This window comes from Lutzomyia longipalpis, chromosome 4 (assembly GCF_024334085.1).
Source record: "Lutzomyia longipalpis isolate SR_M1_2022 chromosome 4, ASM2433408v1".
NCBI classification, from domain to species: domain Eukaryota; kingdom Metazoa; phylum Arthropoda; class Insecta; order Diptera; family Psychodidae; genus Lutzomyia; species Lutzomyia longipalpis.
In genome coordinates, this window is record NC_074710.1 from 1011443 (window position 1) to 1032217 (window position 20775).

The 20775-nt window shown below is 32.5% G+C and overlaps 2 protein-coding genes across 3 annotated transcripts in view; both read right to left on the reverse strand.

Moving 5' to 3' along the window:
- The window catches only part of LOC129795577 (protein ultraspiracle), a 37230-nt gene extending 35589 nt beyond the window's left edge, over positions 1–1641 (reverse strand). Inside the window, exon 1 of the mRNA XM_055837001.1 lies at positions 1199–1641. Within this exon, the coding sequence (XP_055692976.1) occupies positions 1199–1217 (19 nt within the window). The 5' untranslated portion in view covers positions 1218–1641. The remainder of the gene's footprint in view (positions 1–1198) is intronic.
- A 701-nt stretch (positions 1642–2342) lies between these two features.
- Positions 2343–20528, reverse strand: LOC129795481 (AT-rich interactive domain-containing protein 5B-like). 2 transcript variants are annotated; one of them, XM_055836803.1, is made up of 6 exons: positions 19968–20444; positions 19036–19537; positions 6913–7839; positions 6281–6515; positions 4864–5309; positions 2343–3855 (listed from the first exon to the last, which is right to left on the reverse strand). In XM_055836803.1, exons 2-6 carry the CDS (start codon positions 19045–19047, stop codon positions 2758–2760), a joined length of 2718 nt encoding a protein of 905 aa, XP_055692778.1. In that variant the 5' UTR covers positions 19048–19537; positions 19968–20444; the 3' UTR covers positions 2343–2757. The 2 variants fall into 2 exon arrangements, with proteins under 2 accessions (XP_055692778.1, XP_055692777.1); XM_055836802.1 differs by having other exon boundaries at positions 19036–20528.
- Between the last annotated feature and the right edge of the window lie 247 nt (positions 20529–20775).

The window sequence follows — 20775 nt, forward strand, 5'->3', positions numbered from 1 at the left end:
AAGAAGGTAATTAAGCATTTTTCGTGTATCTAACTAATTCATTGAAGAATTCTTCTTTCTAAATCCATTTTGAGCCAAACTTTTTGTCTACATAATACCTACATATTTTTCTATGCTATCTATGCCCCGGAAAATTGACATTAACCCCGTCCCACTCGCACTTGTTTGCACTTGCAGCTGATTGAGGTCATGGTACGGCTTTCGTCGGCGAGCGCGTGAGAATTGGGCAAGAGTGTGTGGGCGCCCATCTGCGGTGTTTTTTCTCTCATCTCTGGTTGATACCTGGGCATGGGGGTGAGAGAGACGCCCAACTTTCACCGCACACAAGTCTCTCTACTCCCCCCACTCCCCACGGCGTCCATCTTGTCACAACAAACGTCACGCACCTGAGAGCGTGTGTGTCTCTAGTCTTGGGTCTTCACCATTGCTTTAAAAGCAAGTTAAAAAAAAATGAAACTCCAATATTTATAAAAGTTTTGTATTTTTCTTTTATTAGATCTTGATGTTTTCATTGAGGATTTGAACGTCCTTGACCTTGCTATGGTAAAATGAAGGTAAATTTAAAAAAAAATCAATTTTTTATACTCTAGAATTTCTAGATCTATCTGTTATTGTAAAACAAAATGGCGGTTTTTAAGGAATTCTACCTGTATGAACTACATATATCAAAAAAAGGTTAAAATCTCTATAAAAAACAACAAACTAAGATACTTTCCTTCATTTAAAAAAAAAGTTTCAAGAAAAACAATTAAATTGCAATGAGTTTCATTGATTTGGAAAAGAGTAACATTTTAGTATTGATGTAGCCCATAGACTAGTCGCGATCTCTCTTAACGAAATTGAGGAAAACACATTGGCTCTCTCGCTTCCTCTAGCCATTAAATTACTACGTGTGCGAAGAAGACAGGAAGTGGATGAAAAGAAAATTCTTAACTGAATTGCGTAGCACTTCCAGGATGAATGTGGGAGGAGGGTTGAATTAAATGGCCCAACAACCCCGCACAGAGTTTCCCCCCAATTCAACTTTTTGCGGAATTTCTCTTCAAACAGAGGAGGCTTTGGATGAATGAAATCATTGACCAAGTGTGTTATTGGCCTCATTTCCCTCACACACACGTAAGAAAGGGAAGAGAAAATCGCGGATATGTGGTGCGAGAGCGAGATAAAATGTCAAAAAGATATTTATTTCAACACTCACCCAAATCTTTTGTATCCATTGCGGAAAATTGTTGGAAAATTCAGCAAATTCAGCTAGATAACACCACCACCGTATACACGGGGTACACAGTCTGTATTTACGTACACTTTTACGCAACTTTTTACGCGGAAAACACCGCACAATTGCAATGGAAAGTCCAACGTTATGGAAAACTATGTTGGGGAGTTACAAAAAAAAACATGGCGGTCCTCTCAAGCTGTCACACAGAGCCTGGGTCAATGAACTGCTTCGCATTTCTCATGGACACTGTCTTTTATACCCATATACCTGTGCACCTTATCACAATAGCTCACCTGGGTGCACAAATAGTGGCATCATTGAACTATTTCGGGGGTTTTATCACGTGAAAATTGCGGAAAACCCGTCACGAACGCCACGAATTTGTTGTTGTGTACAATCCATCAAAACAAAAGTGCCGAATCTCTGTAGAGAAAATGTGGAAAACCCACGGTTGAGACGATAGAGAGTAGATGATGGTTTCATTCATGCTTCATTGTCTCATCGATTAATTTTCGATGGACTATTATTTTCATTCACAATCGTCGTCTCTTTTGCACTGTAAATTTCACATATTCCGCGGTAAATTGTATTAATAATTCGTTAATAATTTACTTAATAAATCTCAGGATAATATCCCCAAAACCAGCACTCAAGAGAGACCCTCGATGTGACGGGAAAGTTGAAAAATTGCTGTCATATGACACAAAGACCACAACTCCGGCCAAAAACACGACGCTTTGTACCAGCATTCCCTATTTGCTCAGGACTTGATAATTCTGGGATGAGATCCCCAATCCGAAGGTCACTCTATCATTACTAATGAGAAGTTACCACAAATCCGGCGAAAAACTCACAATTTTGCACCAGCATTCCCTAATTGTCCAAGACTTGATAATCCTGAGATGAGATCTTCAATCCAAGAAGTGACCAAGATTTTATAGTTACAGTTACCACCATATAATCATAATCTGGAGACAGGAAGCACCTCTCCGGCAATACTCATCCGATTCCCGGAACAGTAGAACGCATGTTTCAATGTTTTTATGTTTCAAGGATTAAATTCACCTCATTTAAATATATTTTGAGAGTGAATGTCTTAAAGCTCTAAAATTAAACAAATTCATTTACTTTCTTTGTATTTTTTTTTCTTCAAAAAAAATTCCTCACATTTTTTTCCACAATTATTACATTTAGAATAATGATGTATGAAACAAAGATTTATGTTACTTCATAAATTCCACTTATACATGATTTTTTTTGTATTTTATAATTCATCATTTTATTTATTTTTTAATCTTTAGATTGTAAAGAATATTATCTTCCCAATAAGCACACAGAATTTCTACGCTAGATGTATTTTTTTCTTCATTTATATTAATTCATCACGGACAAAACACGTACGAATATTTTGGGTGGTTTACTCATTTTCTTTTCTTTTGGAAACCAAATTTTGCGGCATTGGGGGCGGTGAGGAGTGTTGCACAAACCCTCCATTTATATAGCGTCGTATCACAGCATAATATGGACACGATGTTGGCTTATTTGCCATTTTTGCTCGTAGCATCAAAGAATGGTGGTCGTAGGAATCCCTCCGAGCCATACATGTAGGACATTAGGTAGGGATTCATGTTGGCTGCATTGAGTTCAGCCAGATTGGCAATAGTTAGCCCCGGTGGTAGTTGAGGGAAATTTAGAGGTGGATGCGTTGGGGCACCACCACCACCACCTGGGGGTGCTACCGGTAGTCCAAATCCTGGCATTCTGGCCGCCTCAGCGAGCATATGTGGCAAGAAATTCCCATAATTTAGTGCTGCCTTATTGTCATTTAAATTGGGCATAGCAGGTGGCACGAAGGATATCATGAGATTGGGATTAGCAAGAGCCGGGAAATTTGGTACGATACTCGCTAAATTCCCCATATGATGATTCCTCCCACTACGTCCAATCTCACTGCTTCCCTTTTTGGCCGTTAAATCCAACACCTCAGTCGTACTGCTGCTACTACCACCACCACCACCACCCACACTCGTGGCACGCTGTGAAACATTCTCCTTGGGATTCCCAAAAATCTTCCCAGACTGCGTAAACATGCATTTTGACTGGAATTTGGGAATATTCTCAACCTTCCGGAAGACACTTTGCTGCTGCTCCCTCTGCTCACTTCGTGCCTCCATGCGTGGCTGCTTAAGCGGTGGAATGGGATCCCTGGACCTAATGGGTGTCACCTCCAAGCCACCTTCACGTAAAATATCCAATTTCCTCTTACGTATGGGTGGGTACATGGCACTAACTCTCGGATTAATCATCACCTCTTCATCGCTGTCGCGTAAATCAATCGTTGGGACATTTTCCGGGAATTTTCGCCCATTTGACTTTACACGTATATGCCGGAGGCCCTTTGCACTCCCGTGCTCATCGCCATTATCACTTGAATCGCTGGATTTTGCCCCCTTGGGCAGTGTTATCTGCTGAATCTTAATCTCATTTGTAATCTGAATTTGATTGGTAATCTGCTGACTGCTACTCTTCGTCGTATTGCCACTACCTGACACCTGTGGGTGAATTGTTGTCTGATGGACCGTGATTGTGGTGCGTGGTTGTTGAATTTGTATCTGCTTTGATGATGTTGTGGTTTTCTGTGATAATTAAATGTACAATGAAAATTAATTATTTATTCAAATGCCATTCATTTCGTACACATATTGTGAAAATTAATGGGAAAATCCTTTTTTTTGAGGAATTTTTCTCATATTCCAAAGAAAAAAATGTTTATTTTTTTTTAATTTAAAACAATAAACTATTAACCATTAGAAAAAGAATGAGAAACGTTAGAAAGAATAAAATTTATTGTTGACAACATTTAGTGTTTGAAAATGAACGTCAAACTTCGGAAAAGAAATGTCAAACATTTAAAAAGAAAAGTCAAACTTCGGAAAAGAAATGTCAAACATTTAAAAAGAAACGTCAAACTTCAGAAAAAAATATCAGTCATTTGAAAACAAAAAAATCAAACTTCAGAAAAAAATATCAGTCATTTGAAAAAAAAAACCTCAAACTTCAGAAAACAAATGTCAGTCATTTAAAGAAAAGTCAAACTTCGGAAAAGAAATGTCAAACATTTAAAAAGAAACGTCAAACTTCAGAAAACAAATGTCAGTCATTTGAAAAGAAACGTCAAACTTCAGAAAACAAATGTCAGTCATTTGAAAAGATGGTTAAACGTTAGACGAAATTTTGAATGTCAAAAAAAAAAACATCAATCGTTAGGAAAAAGATCAAATGTTAGAGAGAAAAAACACAAGCTAAATGTTAAAAAAGATGTCAAAAGTAAGACAGTAAACGAAAAACGTTAGAAAATGAACATCAAATTTTAAAATTGAAACGAAAATCATTAAACGTCTTTTAACGTTAGAAATAAATGTCAAACTTTGAGGAAAAATGTCAATTTTTTTTAAAGAATGTTAAAGTAAGAGTCAAACGTTAAACAAATTGATTAATACAAAAAAAACACAAAACGTTGCAAAAAAAAAATCTTAAAAATGACTCAAATAAATTGTTAAAAACTGATAAATCGATAATTTAAATCCATTTTTGACGTCCTTAAATAAAATGCAAAAAATGTTTAATAAAACCTCTTTACTCACCACTTCTTCATGCCCAGGAGTTGATCCAACAATGACGGTGACCGGCACCGATACCTGCATCTTCTGGCACTCCTTTCCCTGCTGTTGATGCTGCTTCTGCTCCTTGGCCTTCACTTTATTCTGAATCTCTGTCATTTGCTCCTTACTCAGCTCCGGCTCAACCTTTTCCACCTTTATGGTCTTCTGTGAACCCACAATCTGCCCATTTGGTGCTGAATCTTCTTTGCCACGCTCATCCTCTTCCGATTCGAGCTTTTCCCTCTTGCACGCTTCCTCAGCTTCCTGGAGGCTTCGCTGATGCAGCTCAAATGGCAGCAGTACCTTCTCGTACTTGTTGTGTGTCAATCCGGGACTATTCCTCTTCAGTGCCTTCCACAAACGATTAACACTCACCGTCTCATAGCCCCCAAATTCCTGTACTCTTGTGTAAATGTCGTACAGATTTACTAAAAAAAAAAAAGGAGGAAGAAAGGAAAATTAAATTATTATTTGTTTAAAAAAAAATTAGATCTTCTAAAAATAATTAAATAAATTTTATTAAACGTTAAAAAGTAGTGAATGTTGTGTCGATAAATCAACATTTGAAAAACCTCATAATTCACCTCATTTGTGGGTGATTATCTTCCCCATTAAACCCATTTTGTGTAAATCTATTCACCATCAGAATGCCAAAAAACCACAACCTGATCTCACGCTCCACTTGTTGATAAAATAGATAAAATATCTCTGGTATTCCACATTATATTGATTTTATCATTAAACAGAATATTAAAATTTATTTATTTTATATTAATTTATCAATGAATAAAGTAATTATTAAAAATTCCCCACTAGATGTCTCTGCATTGCCTAAAGCCCTCTGGTGAGAAATATTTTATCATAAACTTAACGGCAAAATCTCACAAATTAATGATTAATATTTAATTTATTGAGAAAAAAAGAAGAGAAAATGATAAAAAAAAATTCCAGAAGAAGAATTTTCTAACTGAATTCAGTTAGGGAAATTAATATTTTATGGCTTTTAGGAAAATAGGTTTACTACAAATACAAAATATTCCACTTGTTTAGTTTCTCACAAACATCATTAACAATGTATTTGCATCAATTTCAACAATTTATGGATATTTTAAAATTATTGATTTACAACGTTCGATACAAATTCATAATATTTTCCTCCTCCACGAAGATAAATCGTAAAAGCTTTTTCAATCATACAACATTAAAATATTAATTTAAATATAAAAGCTCTTTTGATAACTTTAAAAATCGAACTTTAAAGCAACAGAGATATTAAAAATTTCTTTCAATTTTATTCAAAGACAAATATATGTTGAACGTTTAATATCTCAATTAATTCTTCATAAAAGAAAAAAAAAAGAGAAATATATGTATATAGATAAGAATTTCACGTTCTTACCTCGCCTCAAGCTCAGCCACATAACCTTCGAAATGGGAGTCTTCCTCTCGGCCATAAATTGATGAAGTTCCATAAGGAATTTCCTTTCTTTCTCCTTCATTGCCTTTTGCTTTTCCTCACTTATCTCCCCATCGTTCTCCGGTACTTCGGTACTCTGTTCCGTTTTCAGTCGTACCCGCTGACTCCTCTGACTATACCTCAGGTGTTGTACCTCAAGCTTGGCCTTTGCGTAATTCTGCAGACGATAAAAAAAAGGTTATAGAAAAATATTTTAAGAGTTGGCACCAATTAAAATTCTTTCTTTACGTTCATTTTATTTAAAAAAAAAAAGAAACATTTAAAACTTATTCTTTTTTTTTCAAATCAGCTATCAGATTTAGATAAAAATTCTACAAAATAAATAAATAAATTTCTTTATTTTCATTTATTTTAAAATATTGTTATTTCTTTGATGTTCAAGTGCATCTAATAAATTTATTAATTTAAAAGAAATGAATAAATTGGAAGACCTGATGAAGTACTTAAAAAATATCGATACGCCATCAAAGAATTTATATTTCTTATTCAAAAAAAAAAACATCGCAAAATTCTGTCTTTTTTGTAAATTAAAGAAAAAAAAAAGACTTTCTTACCATCTTCGAGGAACAACTGGAAGACTCAGACTCAGCCGCTGATTCCGAATCACTCGTATCCCCATATTTACCACCCTGATGACCCTCTGACCCGGATGTCTTCTTCCTCCTCCCACGTGGTCGTCCTTTCAATTTTGGCGCCAAATGATTGCACAGCAATTCATGCGTCTCCAATTCGGGGTAGTCAAATGTTTCGCGGCAGAAGACAATACGACTACACGTGGGATCCACGGCATTACCCCCGAGTGCCTCTATGAGACTCCTCTTGAGCCATTCATTCTCAATGTTCTCCATACGCTTCATGAGGGCACGAAAGCGGCAGTACTTGGAGAAGCTAATTACAGCGACACAAGGCACAGCGGTGCCCTCATCACGGGGCATGTGGCTGTGTTGGGTGGATCTGTCAATGCGAAAACCCCAATTCCACTGGAGACTCGCATCGAGCCACGAAAGGAGATCATCCCCCTTAATTACAACACGATCCGAAATGGCAACAACTTCATCCTCCCCATGTGTTGTGCGCCCCATTGGGGTATTTTCGGGTACAAAGTACAGCCGCAACCCAATTAGGAGGCACTGCTCATTGCGATCCCGCCACACCATACGAATCTCTGCGAGGCACACAATTTGCTGATCACTCCACGGACGCACGGGGATACAGTCGCCCAGCTTAAGCACTGATATCCGGCGATTCTCCTCACTTGCCACCACGGCATCACATCGACGGACGGCATTCTTTCTGCGTGTCGTTATATTGTTATTTTGCTGTGAATGCTTCGTGGTGGGATCCTGCGCAAAAATTGGCGAAGGATTTAATCCCTGTGGCGGTGGTGATGCTGCACCACTTGTGGATGGCACAAAGGAAATAATTTGCACCTGATTGAAGAATGTATATGGTCCATGGTAGGCGGTTGGAGGTCCAAATGCCTTAATTGAATAAATAATAAGGTAAAATGTTGAAGATTTTACTGGATTTAAAATTAATCCATTCAAATTAACATTGCACTTAAATACCACCAGGAGGGGAAGTAAAATTTGGCGACAACCAATAAGAAGTCTTATTGAATTTATCAACCAATCAGAGGGAACTTGAAATTCTTCTTCTTATTTATTGAAAAATCATGAGAAGATTTGAGATGTGATTTCATTGGTTAAAAACTTTACAAACTATTCCCTAAACTGGTGGAGTCTTTTTGTAAACTTTATTTGAATTGAATGATCCGTCATTAAATTTATTAATTTACTTTTATTTTTGTTTGACGAAGATTCTTATTGTTAGGAATTTTTCAAGAATTAACTCCAACAACAAGATTTTGTTTTATTTTAATTTTTCCTTGCAAATATGGTGAAAAAAGATATATTTGGACAATTTCTGAATCTTTTTAATTATTTTCCTCATCGCGGAATTTGTTAGAAAAAAATTCCCTGCATTTCCTATAACTATTTTTTTTCAATTAATTCAATTAATACGCTAAATTTGTGAAGAATGCAAAAACAGTTTGAAATATCAATGTGCTAAAAATAACTCTCTTGGTGAGAACGACTTTCATTTGTTGTATCAAAAACATTCGTTCAACATTCAATGTTGTTGCACAAGAAATTTCAAAAGTATAAATGTATACAAATGGTGTTAAAAAATTACTTTATAACGATAAGAAGTTCAAGAATTGTTACAAAAGAAAACTGCCTTGGAAAATTATTTTAGCGGAAAAAACAAGCTCTATATGTACAAGAAATCCTCGCGAAATGGAGAATTTCTTGAAAGAAGAGAAATCAAAAAAATTAATGTAAAATAAAATAAAATATTTTTTTTATTGGTTTAAGATGGTTTTTCTTGAAATGATTTTCTTAGGACTTTTCTTTAATATTTAAACCAATTTTTGTTTTTTTTTGGCTTCATAAAAGAATCGTCAATATTAACTAAAATTTAAAAAAAAATTAAGGAAATAGAAACCGTCGTAGAATCTGTAGTAAAAATTCAACGATTTTAATTTTCAAGTAAAAACTAACTTAGCAAAAAATTAAATTAAATTTTAATTCCTTAAATATTCTAAAAACTTTAGGTATTTTGAACATGTGCACCTAATAATAATCAATGAGAAGTGAGTTCCAGGAAAAAATGAGAACGCAAAAACTCAACTAAATATTTATTTAAAATGATAAAATGAATTATCGCTCATTCCTCGCTACTTAGCTCATGCGCTCACATTTACTCTCTTTCATATTACAAAAATCTATTTAACAATTTATCACTTAATCATTTGCTAAATTGAATTTCCATGAATAACAACTAAAATGCAAAACAATAACAAATTAAATTTTTACCCCTAAAAAGTTAATAACTAAAAAATAATAATAAAAAGAAATAAAATTTCTTAATATATCTTCTTATCGTGCCCAGAAGAAACAATATTTGCACAGCATTTGTATTTATCATGACGTGCACAGAGAGGGTCTTTATGGTCTTTATCAGAAAATCAGGAAGAGTTTCATAATAAATTATCATTTATATACCATTTTAGTTTGAAAATGTTTGTCAGTTAGTAATATTTCTGCACCCCATCGGGGTAATTTAATTTCACTTAAAACACAAAACGTATAAAACGTCGCAAATGAATACAAATTCTCTCTTCCAGGCAAAAAAAAACATCATTTTGAGACAAGAAGAAAATATTATTCTCCATAAATAAATTTATTATTCATGTCGTACGCGCGGGTTGTTATTTCACATCATAATACACACAATAAGTGATAATAGCTGAATAAATTATAAAATATCGTCAAATTCCTATTGAGAATTTTTAATTTAAATCAAAAATAGAAAACCTCGAGCTTCAAGTTTTCCATTATAACCAATTTTACTTTTCCTCACGGTCTCACTCATATTCTCCCATTTTCATTTCAATGCGGGAATGAAAAGTTTTTTTTTTCACTGTTCCTTCACTAATAGCTTCAATTACTTTTAGTGCCAAAATACAATTTTTTTGTGAAGCTTCTGATAAAGATGGATTTATTGGATTTTCATACAAATTGTGATTTTTAGCAAGTTTTTTGAATTATTGGATTCTCTTTGGTTTTTTGTTGAATATTCTTTAATTTTTTCCTTAACTCTGAAACTTTTGAAAGCTTGGAAATATTTTTGATTACAGGATGGAAATTAATATTAACCCTTTTTGGGAATCAATAACCCCCAATGAAAATCTAGAGAAGAAAAATTATTTAATTTAAATTAAATATCCTCCCTTTTTTCAATTTTTTTTCCTCATAAATTCAACTGAAAAGTTTTAATTATTAATCCAAACTAAAACATAAAATGAAAATATGTTACATTTCTCTGTAAGTTATTGGATTATTTTCAATACATAGTTTCATTGTTAAATTTGCAAAAGCTTCAATTTAACTTTTATGCTATTTGCTATTATGCTCTTCGTACTGCATCAACAGTAGCATCAATACATATAAGTATATAGTTGAATATAATTTTCCAAACTGTACGAAGTGAAGAAGTACAAAGTTACATAACAAGTTATGCTGTTATCATCAAGTTTTCGCTCATTGATTCATTTCCTCCCATTTAGCACCATATTCAAAGTACAAAAGAAAAAATATTTTTAACAAATCAATATGAGTGTGTTTGTGTGGGAGATTACTAGAATTTTCTTCTTGTTTCCTTATAAAAAAGAATATTTTAAAATAATAATTTTCTTACTAAACATTCTTGCAAGATTCCCCTCTGAAGACGAAAAAAAAATATAATTCTCAATAAATGGATGGGAAGAGGAGGAGCAAAAGAAATAGAGAAAAATGAAATAAAAAAAATCATCTCAATTATTACGAGAAATATGATATTAAACAACGGTTGGTGTGTATGTTAAATAGAGAAAAAAAAACTTTTTCAAAAGCCCCATACATGTGTTTGTGTAATTGCTATGTTATAAATTAATTAAAACAATTTAAATATTGTAGTTACGTTATTTAATCGTCTAGAGTGTGTTGTTTGTATGTAATTCTGTATTCAATGAATACATAAAAGTTTACCATGAATCTGAATTGTAATTCTCCCTCATTATGTATCCTCAAAGTCACTATATACCTATGTTATGTACATGCATATAATACATAATGTAGCGAGACCTATGCATAGATTTGTAAATTTAACTATACAGCAGTATGAGTGAGATGAATATATATGTTTTTCAACGTACTACATTATGTACTTATATACATAGTTATTCTATGAGATTTTTGCTTATATAGCAACAAAGTTTTTTTTCTTGTACATGTGAACGAGGTATATTTCAAGAAAATTCGCTTCTTCTTTTCGTACCAAAAGTTACAGCCATTACATGGAAAATTATATATACATATCTCCGTATTATCTACAATACTCAAAACTATATAAATATTTATTTATAACATTTTTTTTCCTTTTTTAGAGCACATTTAAGAAACAAAAAAATTCAATAAATTGTTGAATAATACAAAATATTAAGTATTTGCATGTGAAACAATTCAAGTAATGAAAAACATTTCTTTCCGCTCTCTTGTACTATATATAAACATATATAATCTTCTGTATACGTTTATAATTTCATTTCTTTCTCAATAACTCACAAAGCGAAGAAAAATATTAAAAGAGGCAAAATACTGATAAAAGTAGTTCAACTAACATGAAAATGAAACATGTTCCTCTTTCTCTCTCATTTCTTCCCCTTTTATGTTTCATACCGTTTATTACATATTTTAAGTATATATACATTACATATATCTATTTTTGTTCTCTCTGTGTGAGATTTTTTTTCAAATTAAATTTTTTTTTGTATAAAGAACAAGAATTAAGGTAAAGAGAAAAAATAATAAAATTTTTTTTTTAGTAGTTCTTATGGCTTATGATTCTCATGATGAAAAAAAAAACAACAAAAAAAAGAACATTGTAGAAGCAAAAGTTGGTGTGGAAAGAGAAGAGACAAAAACAAGTACAAGGCTATCGATTAAATACCGAAATAACAGTTGAAACTGAGAAAAGCATAGGCAGGAAGAGACTTTGCAGTGAGTTCGATTGTCGGTTGTATGTACATTATATACCTACATTATTATGCAGTTTATGTAAAGCAAGAAAAAGGGACGCTTGGCTGTAAAATAATTATTTGATAATAATTTTATAGCAAAGAGAATTTAATTCAATGCTAAAGGAAATTTTCTTTTTTTTTTTCATGAAAATTTATTAATTTATTAGGTGAAAAAATGCCGATAAACACAGTGAAGCAAATATTATGCCAACAAGAAGAAGAAACACAGCTAAGAAGTTTTGTGAAAAAAAAAGAACAATCACAAACACAGAGGAAGATTAACAAAGAAACGAAACGTGACGAAGAAAATGAAAAGAGATCAATGTCAGTCAAAAGCTTATATCACAAGCACTTTAGTCCACACACCACACTGGATTAAATTGCAGTGCAAAAGCCAAAAATAAACATGAGATATGGGGAAGTTGATAAACAAAACTCCAAAGAACATTTAACAACAAATTTGATAAGAGGTCAATTAAGTGCGAAAAATGCGATAAAAGTTAAAAAAAAAAAAAACATAAATTCGCTGGAAAAAAATATGTATTAACATACTATGTACGTTACATACATAGCATGCAGCATTGTGGTGTGGGATGGTGTGGAGATGGAAAAGCAGACACACAAAATAGTCAGAAAGAAGAAATAAATAAAATGTGCGTGGAAGGAGGAGGAAAAAAAAAGATAAAGCAGAGTATTTTTGTGAATTAACAAATTTCTTTCTGACATTTCCTCTTAATTTAATTCAGCATGAAATTTATTTTTCTATCGTTTATATCCATCGATTCTTTAAAGACTTTCTGTGGTTTCCCTCCTTTTCTTTCTTCTCTCTTTCCCCTTGTTCTCTCCATCTTGATTTCTGAACATAAAATTACTATTAAAGAATAGCTATATAGATGTAGTTTTTATATGTATACATGTAATACCCTTTCTGCGTCTCCATGTCGTGTTCAAAATAAAATTTCCATAAAAGAAAAAAAAATCGTCTCATGTATTAAGGATTTGAGGATTTTTTCTCTTTATTTTCTTGCAATTAAATGGCTAAAGAAATGTTCAATAAAAAACAATATTATTGTGTGAAAATCTATCGCACATCATTGTATTATTTTGGATTTATTTCAGTTTTTATTTTTCAAAGAATAAGAATTAAAATTCCACAAAGAAGAACGGAGTTAGGAAACTCTGGGTTAATATAATAATAAGCTCCATCAAGCCAATATACAAAAAAAATTAGGAACATTTTCTTAAATAAATTTTAAACGTTGTAATTCAAAATATGTAGGAATGAAAATGATTTTTCAATAAGTATTTCTAGATTTTACTCGGATTGTTCTCAAAATTTCTTGCTATTCCTGGATTTTTCTGACTATTTCTAGATAATTCTTGTTTTGAGTTTCCGCAAAGATGATAAAACTTGAGTAAAATTGCAGGATTTTTTAATGCTTCATCATTGCGCATCAAGATAGAGAAACCTTATTATAAATTCTTTAAACTTTTGTACACAAAGCTGATAGCCTTATAAGGTAAATCATACATTATTATCTCTCTATTCAAATAATCATTGAAAAATAAAAGAAAATTTCAACACAAATCCCTCTAAAATGTCCTAAATTACATTTGAAAAAAAAATCAATCAATGCTATTTTTAGGTACTTATGTGTATGTACCTGATATACAAATACATATGTGTTTACTATACATATTTTATGAAATACTATATACACCATATTCTCCAGTCTTATACATATATGTATGTACAATAGATCCCTGTTATCTACTTTTTTGCTATTTTCCTTGATTATAGAACGAAAGCCTTGAGTTGGGGGAGAAAATGTGTTTGGATGGTTTTACATTATATAGGACACTCTTTCAATGCAATATATAGGTACAGAACCCGTCTATCTCTCTCTTTCTCTCCCTTTTATTATCCCCCTTTTCCACCGCTTTCCCCCATGTCACCCATTTCACAAAATTCCCTTTTATGTCTTTCTTTTATACATAAAACATACAAAAAAAATCCTTCCTAATCACTCTTGTCGAAATTTCAAACTTATGACAATCTACCTACCTACCTATATGTCTGTTATTTTCATTAAAAGGCCTATCTGTATACGTAACGCTTATTGCCTCGTCTTTTGCACACACAACCTTCCTAAAAACTTGGAGAGAATCAAAGTTTATATCTCCTCATTCTTCCTCTCTTTCTCACAATTCCAACATTTTAATATATAGTCACGTACACAATATACGAAGAACTTTATATCCCAAAAACTAATATATATATAGCATATAATATTTTAAATATATATCTATGTATTATATATACGCAATGTAGAGAATTTTATTAACAGTACAGGAATGAATTTTCATTTCTCCCCAAAAGCTTTGTTTTCTTCCAACCCCCCACTTTTAGTCGTTTTTATTTACTCTATCCCCTTATCGTTGCTATGTACATTCTCTCACAGCCTTTTTTGCTCTATATATGTATGTATCAGTCACACATTACACGTCATTTAACATACTTGGTTTCATTTTATTTCACAATTCTATCTCACGACATTGATGAGTGCTGAAAAGTATACAAAAATAGATTTCTTTTCAACGACAAATTTAACGTTATCAGCAAAATTGTTTATCAAGCACTTGAAATGGAAAAAAAATGAAAAAAAAAGAAATGTGATATAATATTTAATTTATTTTTAATGAAATCTCATTTTTTTCTTTTATTAAATTTATGGGAAAACTCACTAAATTGTCGCCCTGTAATTAACTATTTTCATCATTTTCATTTCAACATTCTAAAAACTGTTTTTACGTTCATTCTAATCGATTTACACAGACCCTTATCAGATATAATGTCGACCACTTCAAAAACAAAATGGAAAATCATTAATTTACTTTCCACAAAAAAATTTCTTTGAAAAATGTTAAAGATTCTTTAGGAAAAGAAAATTTTATTTTATAACATTTCAATGTGAAACTTTTAATAAATATTTTTTTGCAATATTTCAAAGGTCAAGGTGTGAAGCAAGCAAAGAAAAAGGAAAGAAAAAAAGATGCAACAGAAGATAATTTCAGGTTAAAATACTCCATTTTATTTTACCTATATAGGGTTACCTGTATACTACATTATAATTAGCATAAAATGGCACACACAGACGTATTCTATTGATGACAATATTTTCCTTGTCATTTACAAACAAGCACAAAGCAACAAATTTATTATTTCCCCGTGCCCCCCACTTTCCCGCCCTATTGGAGGGATCCGTCGAAAGAAAAAAAAAAGATTATAACTGTTTTGTTTATTCGAACATCAAGAGAACTTTCTCCAAAAAATATATATAATACAACAACAACGGCCACAACAAAAAAATATTACTTTTTCGCATGGAAACCACATTAATTTCACAAAAGCAGTGCCCTCTCGTGTGGAGCTATGTATTTTGCTTTTGGCACACAATGCGACACACAAAAAAAAGAAGGAAAAAACATCCCTTTTTTCTGCAAGCAAGAAGCTATAAAAAGGATGACGGAAATAAAAGATTTTCATAAATGGCGCAGTTCGAAGGAAAATCACTTCCCATCGGGGAATTTTTCTTTCTTCAACAAATTGATTCTGTCTCTTTGTTTTTAGTAGAGTATCATCCTTCTAGGAAAAGTTTTACAGCGTAATTTGTTCTTTTGCTCCTTTTGTTAATGTTTTGAGGACGCCATTTGTGTTTTTTTTCAACGTTTTTGATGTTATTTTTTCGTTAAATAAAACATCATCAATTTATAATTGCACGTATCAATTGATTGCACACATACAAACATAATGTTATGAAAAGTAGCATAATTGTGAGGCCATGAACTGCTGTATGAGTGTGCTACTGTAAAATGGCGTAGGGGGGGATGGAGGAGGTAAATGATGGGAGGAGGGGAAGAAACAAGTGAAGGTAAAGAGGGAAGACGCAAACAAGCCCGAATTTACAATTATCGCGCGCATATCTTGTGAACAAGAGTAGAAGCATAAATACGTTTTTAGGCACAAAATTAAGTTTTGAAAAAAAATGAGATAAAGAGCCTCAAATTTTCTCCCTTAAAAATATTATTTAACAATTTAGAAAAAAAGAATAATATTATTCTATTAAATTAACAAAATTAATTCCTTACGTTTTCTTCGTAATTCTTTATTATGGCGTGACAAAACGGTTTTCGTTAAACTCTCGGTCATTTTGTAATATTCACCCCTTTAACGCATAAAAACTAATGTCGACAAAGAAATTCGAGTAAGAAAAGAAGTAAAATTTGATATTTTTTCTTTCTTTTAAAACTCTTCATATATAAATTCTCTTGTTGTTAAGTGAACAAAAACTGATTATCACATTAGTTTGTGTTGTAGAGTGTGTAAAAGGAGGAAAGACATTAAAAGAAATCTCAATATTCAAGTTTTTCACTCATACTTCATCACATTGACTTTTGTACACATACCATGAATGGTGGCGTTGTAAGTTTCGTAAAACGGACCACATTGTACGTGTGGGCCATTTTATAAGCTACCTACTATGGGAAGAACTTATGCTGTCAACAAAACATTCGTTAAATTCCACGCATTCGTTAATTTCTTTCTTTTTTGCAAATTTGACAAGATTTATATTCACAGCTCTAGCTATAAAATCGATTAATGCTTTACTTTTATTTATTTTCCAACGACGTTTTGGAAAATTTCTTCATTTATTATTAAAATTTTATTTAAAAAAAAAACTGTTTCTATAGCTTATTTTCTCCCAATCCTATTAACTAATGCTAATAACTAACTTATGCTTAATGTTTATTAAAACTTTTCAGTTTGACGTTCTTTTTGAATGTTTTTCCTAACGTTTGAACTTTTTCTAATATTTGACGATTCTCTTTTAAGACTTTTACGTAATCTATATAATAAAGAAAGGTCTGTTTGTTGGTAATCTTCCGTCGTGTTCGGCTATACAAATCTACACCGTTTGACCGATCGCGATGAAATTTGGCACAGAGGCTCCTTATAACAGGCGGTTTCGAGTGGCCGTATCCATTTTCCCCCCAAAGCCCCCCTTCAGGTAGCCCCCATATAACTCTCATGCATTTTTTGCGAATTTTTGAATTTGGCGCCAGAAATGTTGTATGAAAATGATTTTTTCTCTTTGAATTTTTTTTTTCTTTTTCGTTCGATGAGAGCTTCCCATCTATATAATAAAGAAAGGTCTGTTTGTTGGTAATCTTCCGTCGTGTTCGGCTATACAAATCTACACCGTTTGACCGATCGCGATGAAATTTGGTACAGAGGCTCCTTATAACAGGCGGTTTCGAGTGGCCGTATCCATTTTCCCCCCGAAGCCCCCCTTCAGGTAGCCCCCATATAACAGTCATGCTTTTTTTGCGAATTTTTGAATTTGGCGCCAGAAATGTTGTATGAAAATGATTTTTTCTCTTTGAATTTTTTTTTTTCTTTTTCGTTCGATGAGAGCTTCCCATCTATATAATAAAGAAAGGTCTGTTTGTTGGTAATCAGTCGTGTTCGGCTATACAAATCTACACCGTTTGACCGATCGCGATGAAATTTGGTACAGAGGCTCCTTATAACAGGCGGTTTCGAGTGGCCGTATCCATTTTCCCCCCAAAGCCCCCCTTCAGGTAGCCCCCATAGAAAAGTCATGCATTTTTTGCGAATTTTTGAATTTGGCGCCGGAATTGTTGTATGAGAATGACTTATTCTCTTTCCATTTTTTTTTCTTTGGGATTGATGAGCGGCCCCAATCTACTTATAAACCATCACAATTTTTTCTCTCTAAAATTTGCGCGAAGCGCAAAACCCCCCGCGAAGCGGGGCGAGGAAAATTGGAGCGAAGCGACAATTTACCTCGTCTTATATAAATTTGACATTTCTTTTCTAACTTTATCTTTAGATTTAATTAAATTTTAATCCTTTTTAGAATGATATTTAAAAAAAATTAAAGATTTTTTAGATTGAGAAGACTATGCTTCTTTAGGCTTGAAATTACCACGTTTTCGGTTGACATTACTACTTTTCGGCTTGAATTTACGAAATATTTTGATCCAAGGTGATGGTATAATCTCTATTATGTGAAGCAGCCTTTTTTATAAATTAAATATTCTTTAAGCTTTTATTTTTCAATCTCTGACTTTTTAGAACTAAAAAAAAATTTACGCTTAAATCTAGTTTTTTTTTATTAGGCTTGAATTTACCATGTTTCGGGTTAAATTTACTACTTTGCTTGAATTTAGTCCTTTTAATGCTTGAATTGAATATTTTTCAGACTTCTGCTCCTCAATCAGAGCCATTTTAACATTTAAAACAAATATTTTGAATTTCTTGGCAAATTATCTGAATAATTTTTTTTGAATAATCTCGAATATTTCTGAAGATCCGAATAACACCCCTTGATCAAAATTCAAATTTTGCAAACTTACCATTTATTTAATTTTTATTTCCAAATAGATTTTTCTCACTGCGCGTTTCTTTTTATTTAAAATATTGTAATAAATGTCATTGTGGCGTTCAATTTATTCTTACTATATTCCTGTATTTGTGTATTTGTTGAAAATATTTATACTAAAACTTTATTTCTCTGAATTTTTATTTATATATGGAAAGAAAAGTCATTGATTATGACGCATTTTGTAGAACTTACATATAGTTGTATATATATGAAATTTATTATAAAATTTTCATTGTTAAATCAATACATAAAAGTTGTTTTCGTATTAGCTTGTATTATTTTTTGCATTCTCGTGTTGTTCAACAGCACGATGCTATTTTGAGGGATATGTTCAATTAAATTTAGAATGCGACAAAGGAGGAATGACTTTGTGTGTTTAAAAAATTATAAATGTCTTTTGTCCAATTATTTTTCACCATATGCAAAGAAATTCAGTTTTTCCATGAAATTTATGAATCTTTCAAATCATTTTCTTTTTGAAAAATTTAGTTTTTGAGGTTAGAATTTAGGAAAATGCATTTTTCTTGTTTAAATAAAAATGGGGCGGGTATAGGAGAAAAATAAAATATATATAATTAAATTACCTTCACTTCCATTACATGTAAAATGTAGTAATAATTTTAATTTCACTTGATGTGCTGTTTTTCTCAAGTCTTTCTCGTTTTTCTTTCTTTTTTTTTCTGCTGCCGTTGTAGCAGCAACTTCACGTACACAGCTACAGGTCACACCAACACCATGGTAGTGTGTGTTTAACTTCTTAAATTATTATGTTTGTCGTTTTTACAATACAAGAAGTCTCTCTTTCTCTCTCACTCTCTTTTTATTCCATTAATCGCAAGTTAAGAAAAAAAACTTTTAATGCGCAATTTCAGCACTTTTCTCTCTCCTTTTATAATAAAATATTCTAATTAATGTCACTTGCAAGCACTTTTCCAATATTTATGTATATAACTGCAATTTCACTTTGACTCCAAGTTGAATCCACATAATTTATGTTGCTTCTTTTTTCATCTAAACATTGAATTTTATATTATTTTTTCATAAATCTTTTATATTGCCTCCAATGGTATTTGAGAGGAAAATAATCTTTTTAAAAAAAGAAGTTGGGAATTTTTCTTTCTGCACACAAACCAGTACACGTCACACCAAAGCAAAAGAGTTTGATGAGTCGTAAAAATCCGTTTTATATGCTACTTTTCACTCAATTCTCCACTTTGCAGATTTTTTATTAAATTCAATTTTTTTTCTTTAGCAAAATCTTCAAGACTTTCTTTTAAAGTTTCAATTTTTTTCTTAAAAATTGAATTTTATTTTAACTTTTCTGCAAACTTGCCAAATTTTCAAGAACTTTTCACGGAAAGATTTCTTTTTTTTTTAAATTGTGTGCTAAATGATTAAATTTCATCAAGCACACACAGGGTCACCATAAAGTGCGTGTGTTGTGAATTATTTTCAAACAACTTTTCAATGAAGATTTTTTTTAAATTCAAATCTAGTAAGATAGTTTTTTTTTCACCTGCAAAACACGCCAATATTGGAGCACAACGAGGAGGTTTGTAGTGCAAAAATCCACTGACTGGCTTTAATCGCAAGTAAATATGTTTATAGAGCTTATTTATCAAGTGAGTTTGATTTTATATCTCTCTTTTTTTCACTCATTCTCACTCACTCACACACCTACACATCTTACAAGAACCTCAATGGGCCCCCATTTGATATCAATGTATTTGTGCTTGCGCGATGTTGTTCTATTAACTTGCGAGGCAGTGAAAAAAAGTTTTTTTTTTTTTTCAAAATGATATGAATTTTGTATTATGATTTTTTTGTTGTTGTTGAAAGAGAGTTTGTAAGTATTCCTCTCTCTCTCTCTCTCTCTCTCTGCTGACTCTCACACTATGCCTGCCGTTAGAAAATCCCACAACACTGCCTGCTGCGTTTGACTCAACAACTGCGAGAAGACTGAGATGAAAAGTCTCTCCGTGTGGTGAGCAATGCGCCGCAGAGAGGGCCTCGCGATTCCTCCATACAACACACCATTATGCCCTCCTTCGGCTATGCAGACCCGAACTTTACTTACTACTCTTCGGTTCTCTCTCTCAGCGCCCCCTCTCGACGCACACACACTGATTTTCCATATACCCCCCCCCCTCCCTCACCCGCCAGCCCTCCTCCTCCTTCTTAATCTCATTTATACAACCAAAGAAAAAAAAAACGCTATCAGAGTAGGCCTCATTGGGGAGAGAGATAAATACGCAAAGAAGAAGATTCTTCAATGAACCACCCTATTGAATAAAAAAGAACCCCCCTCCCTCCCCTCCCATCGT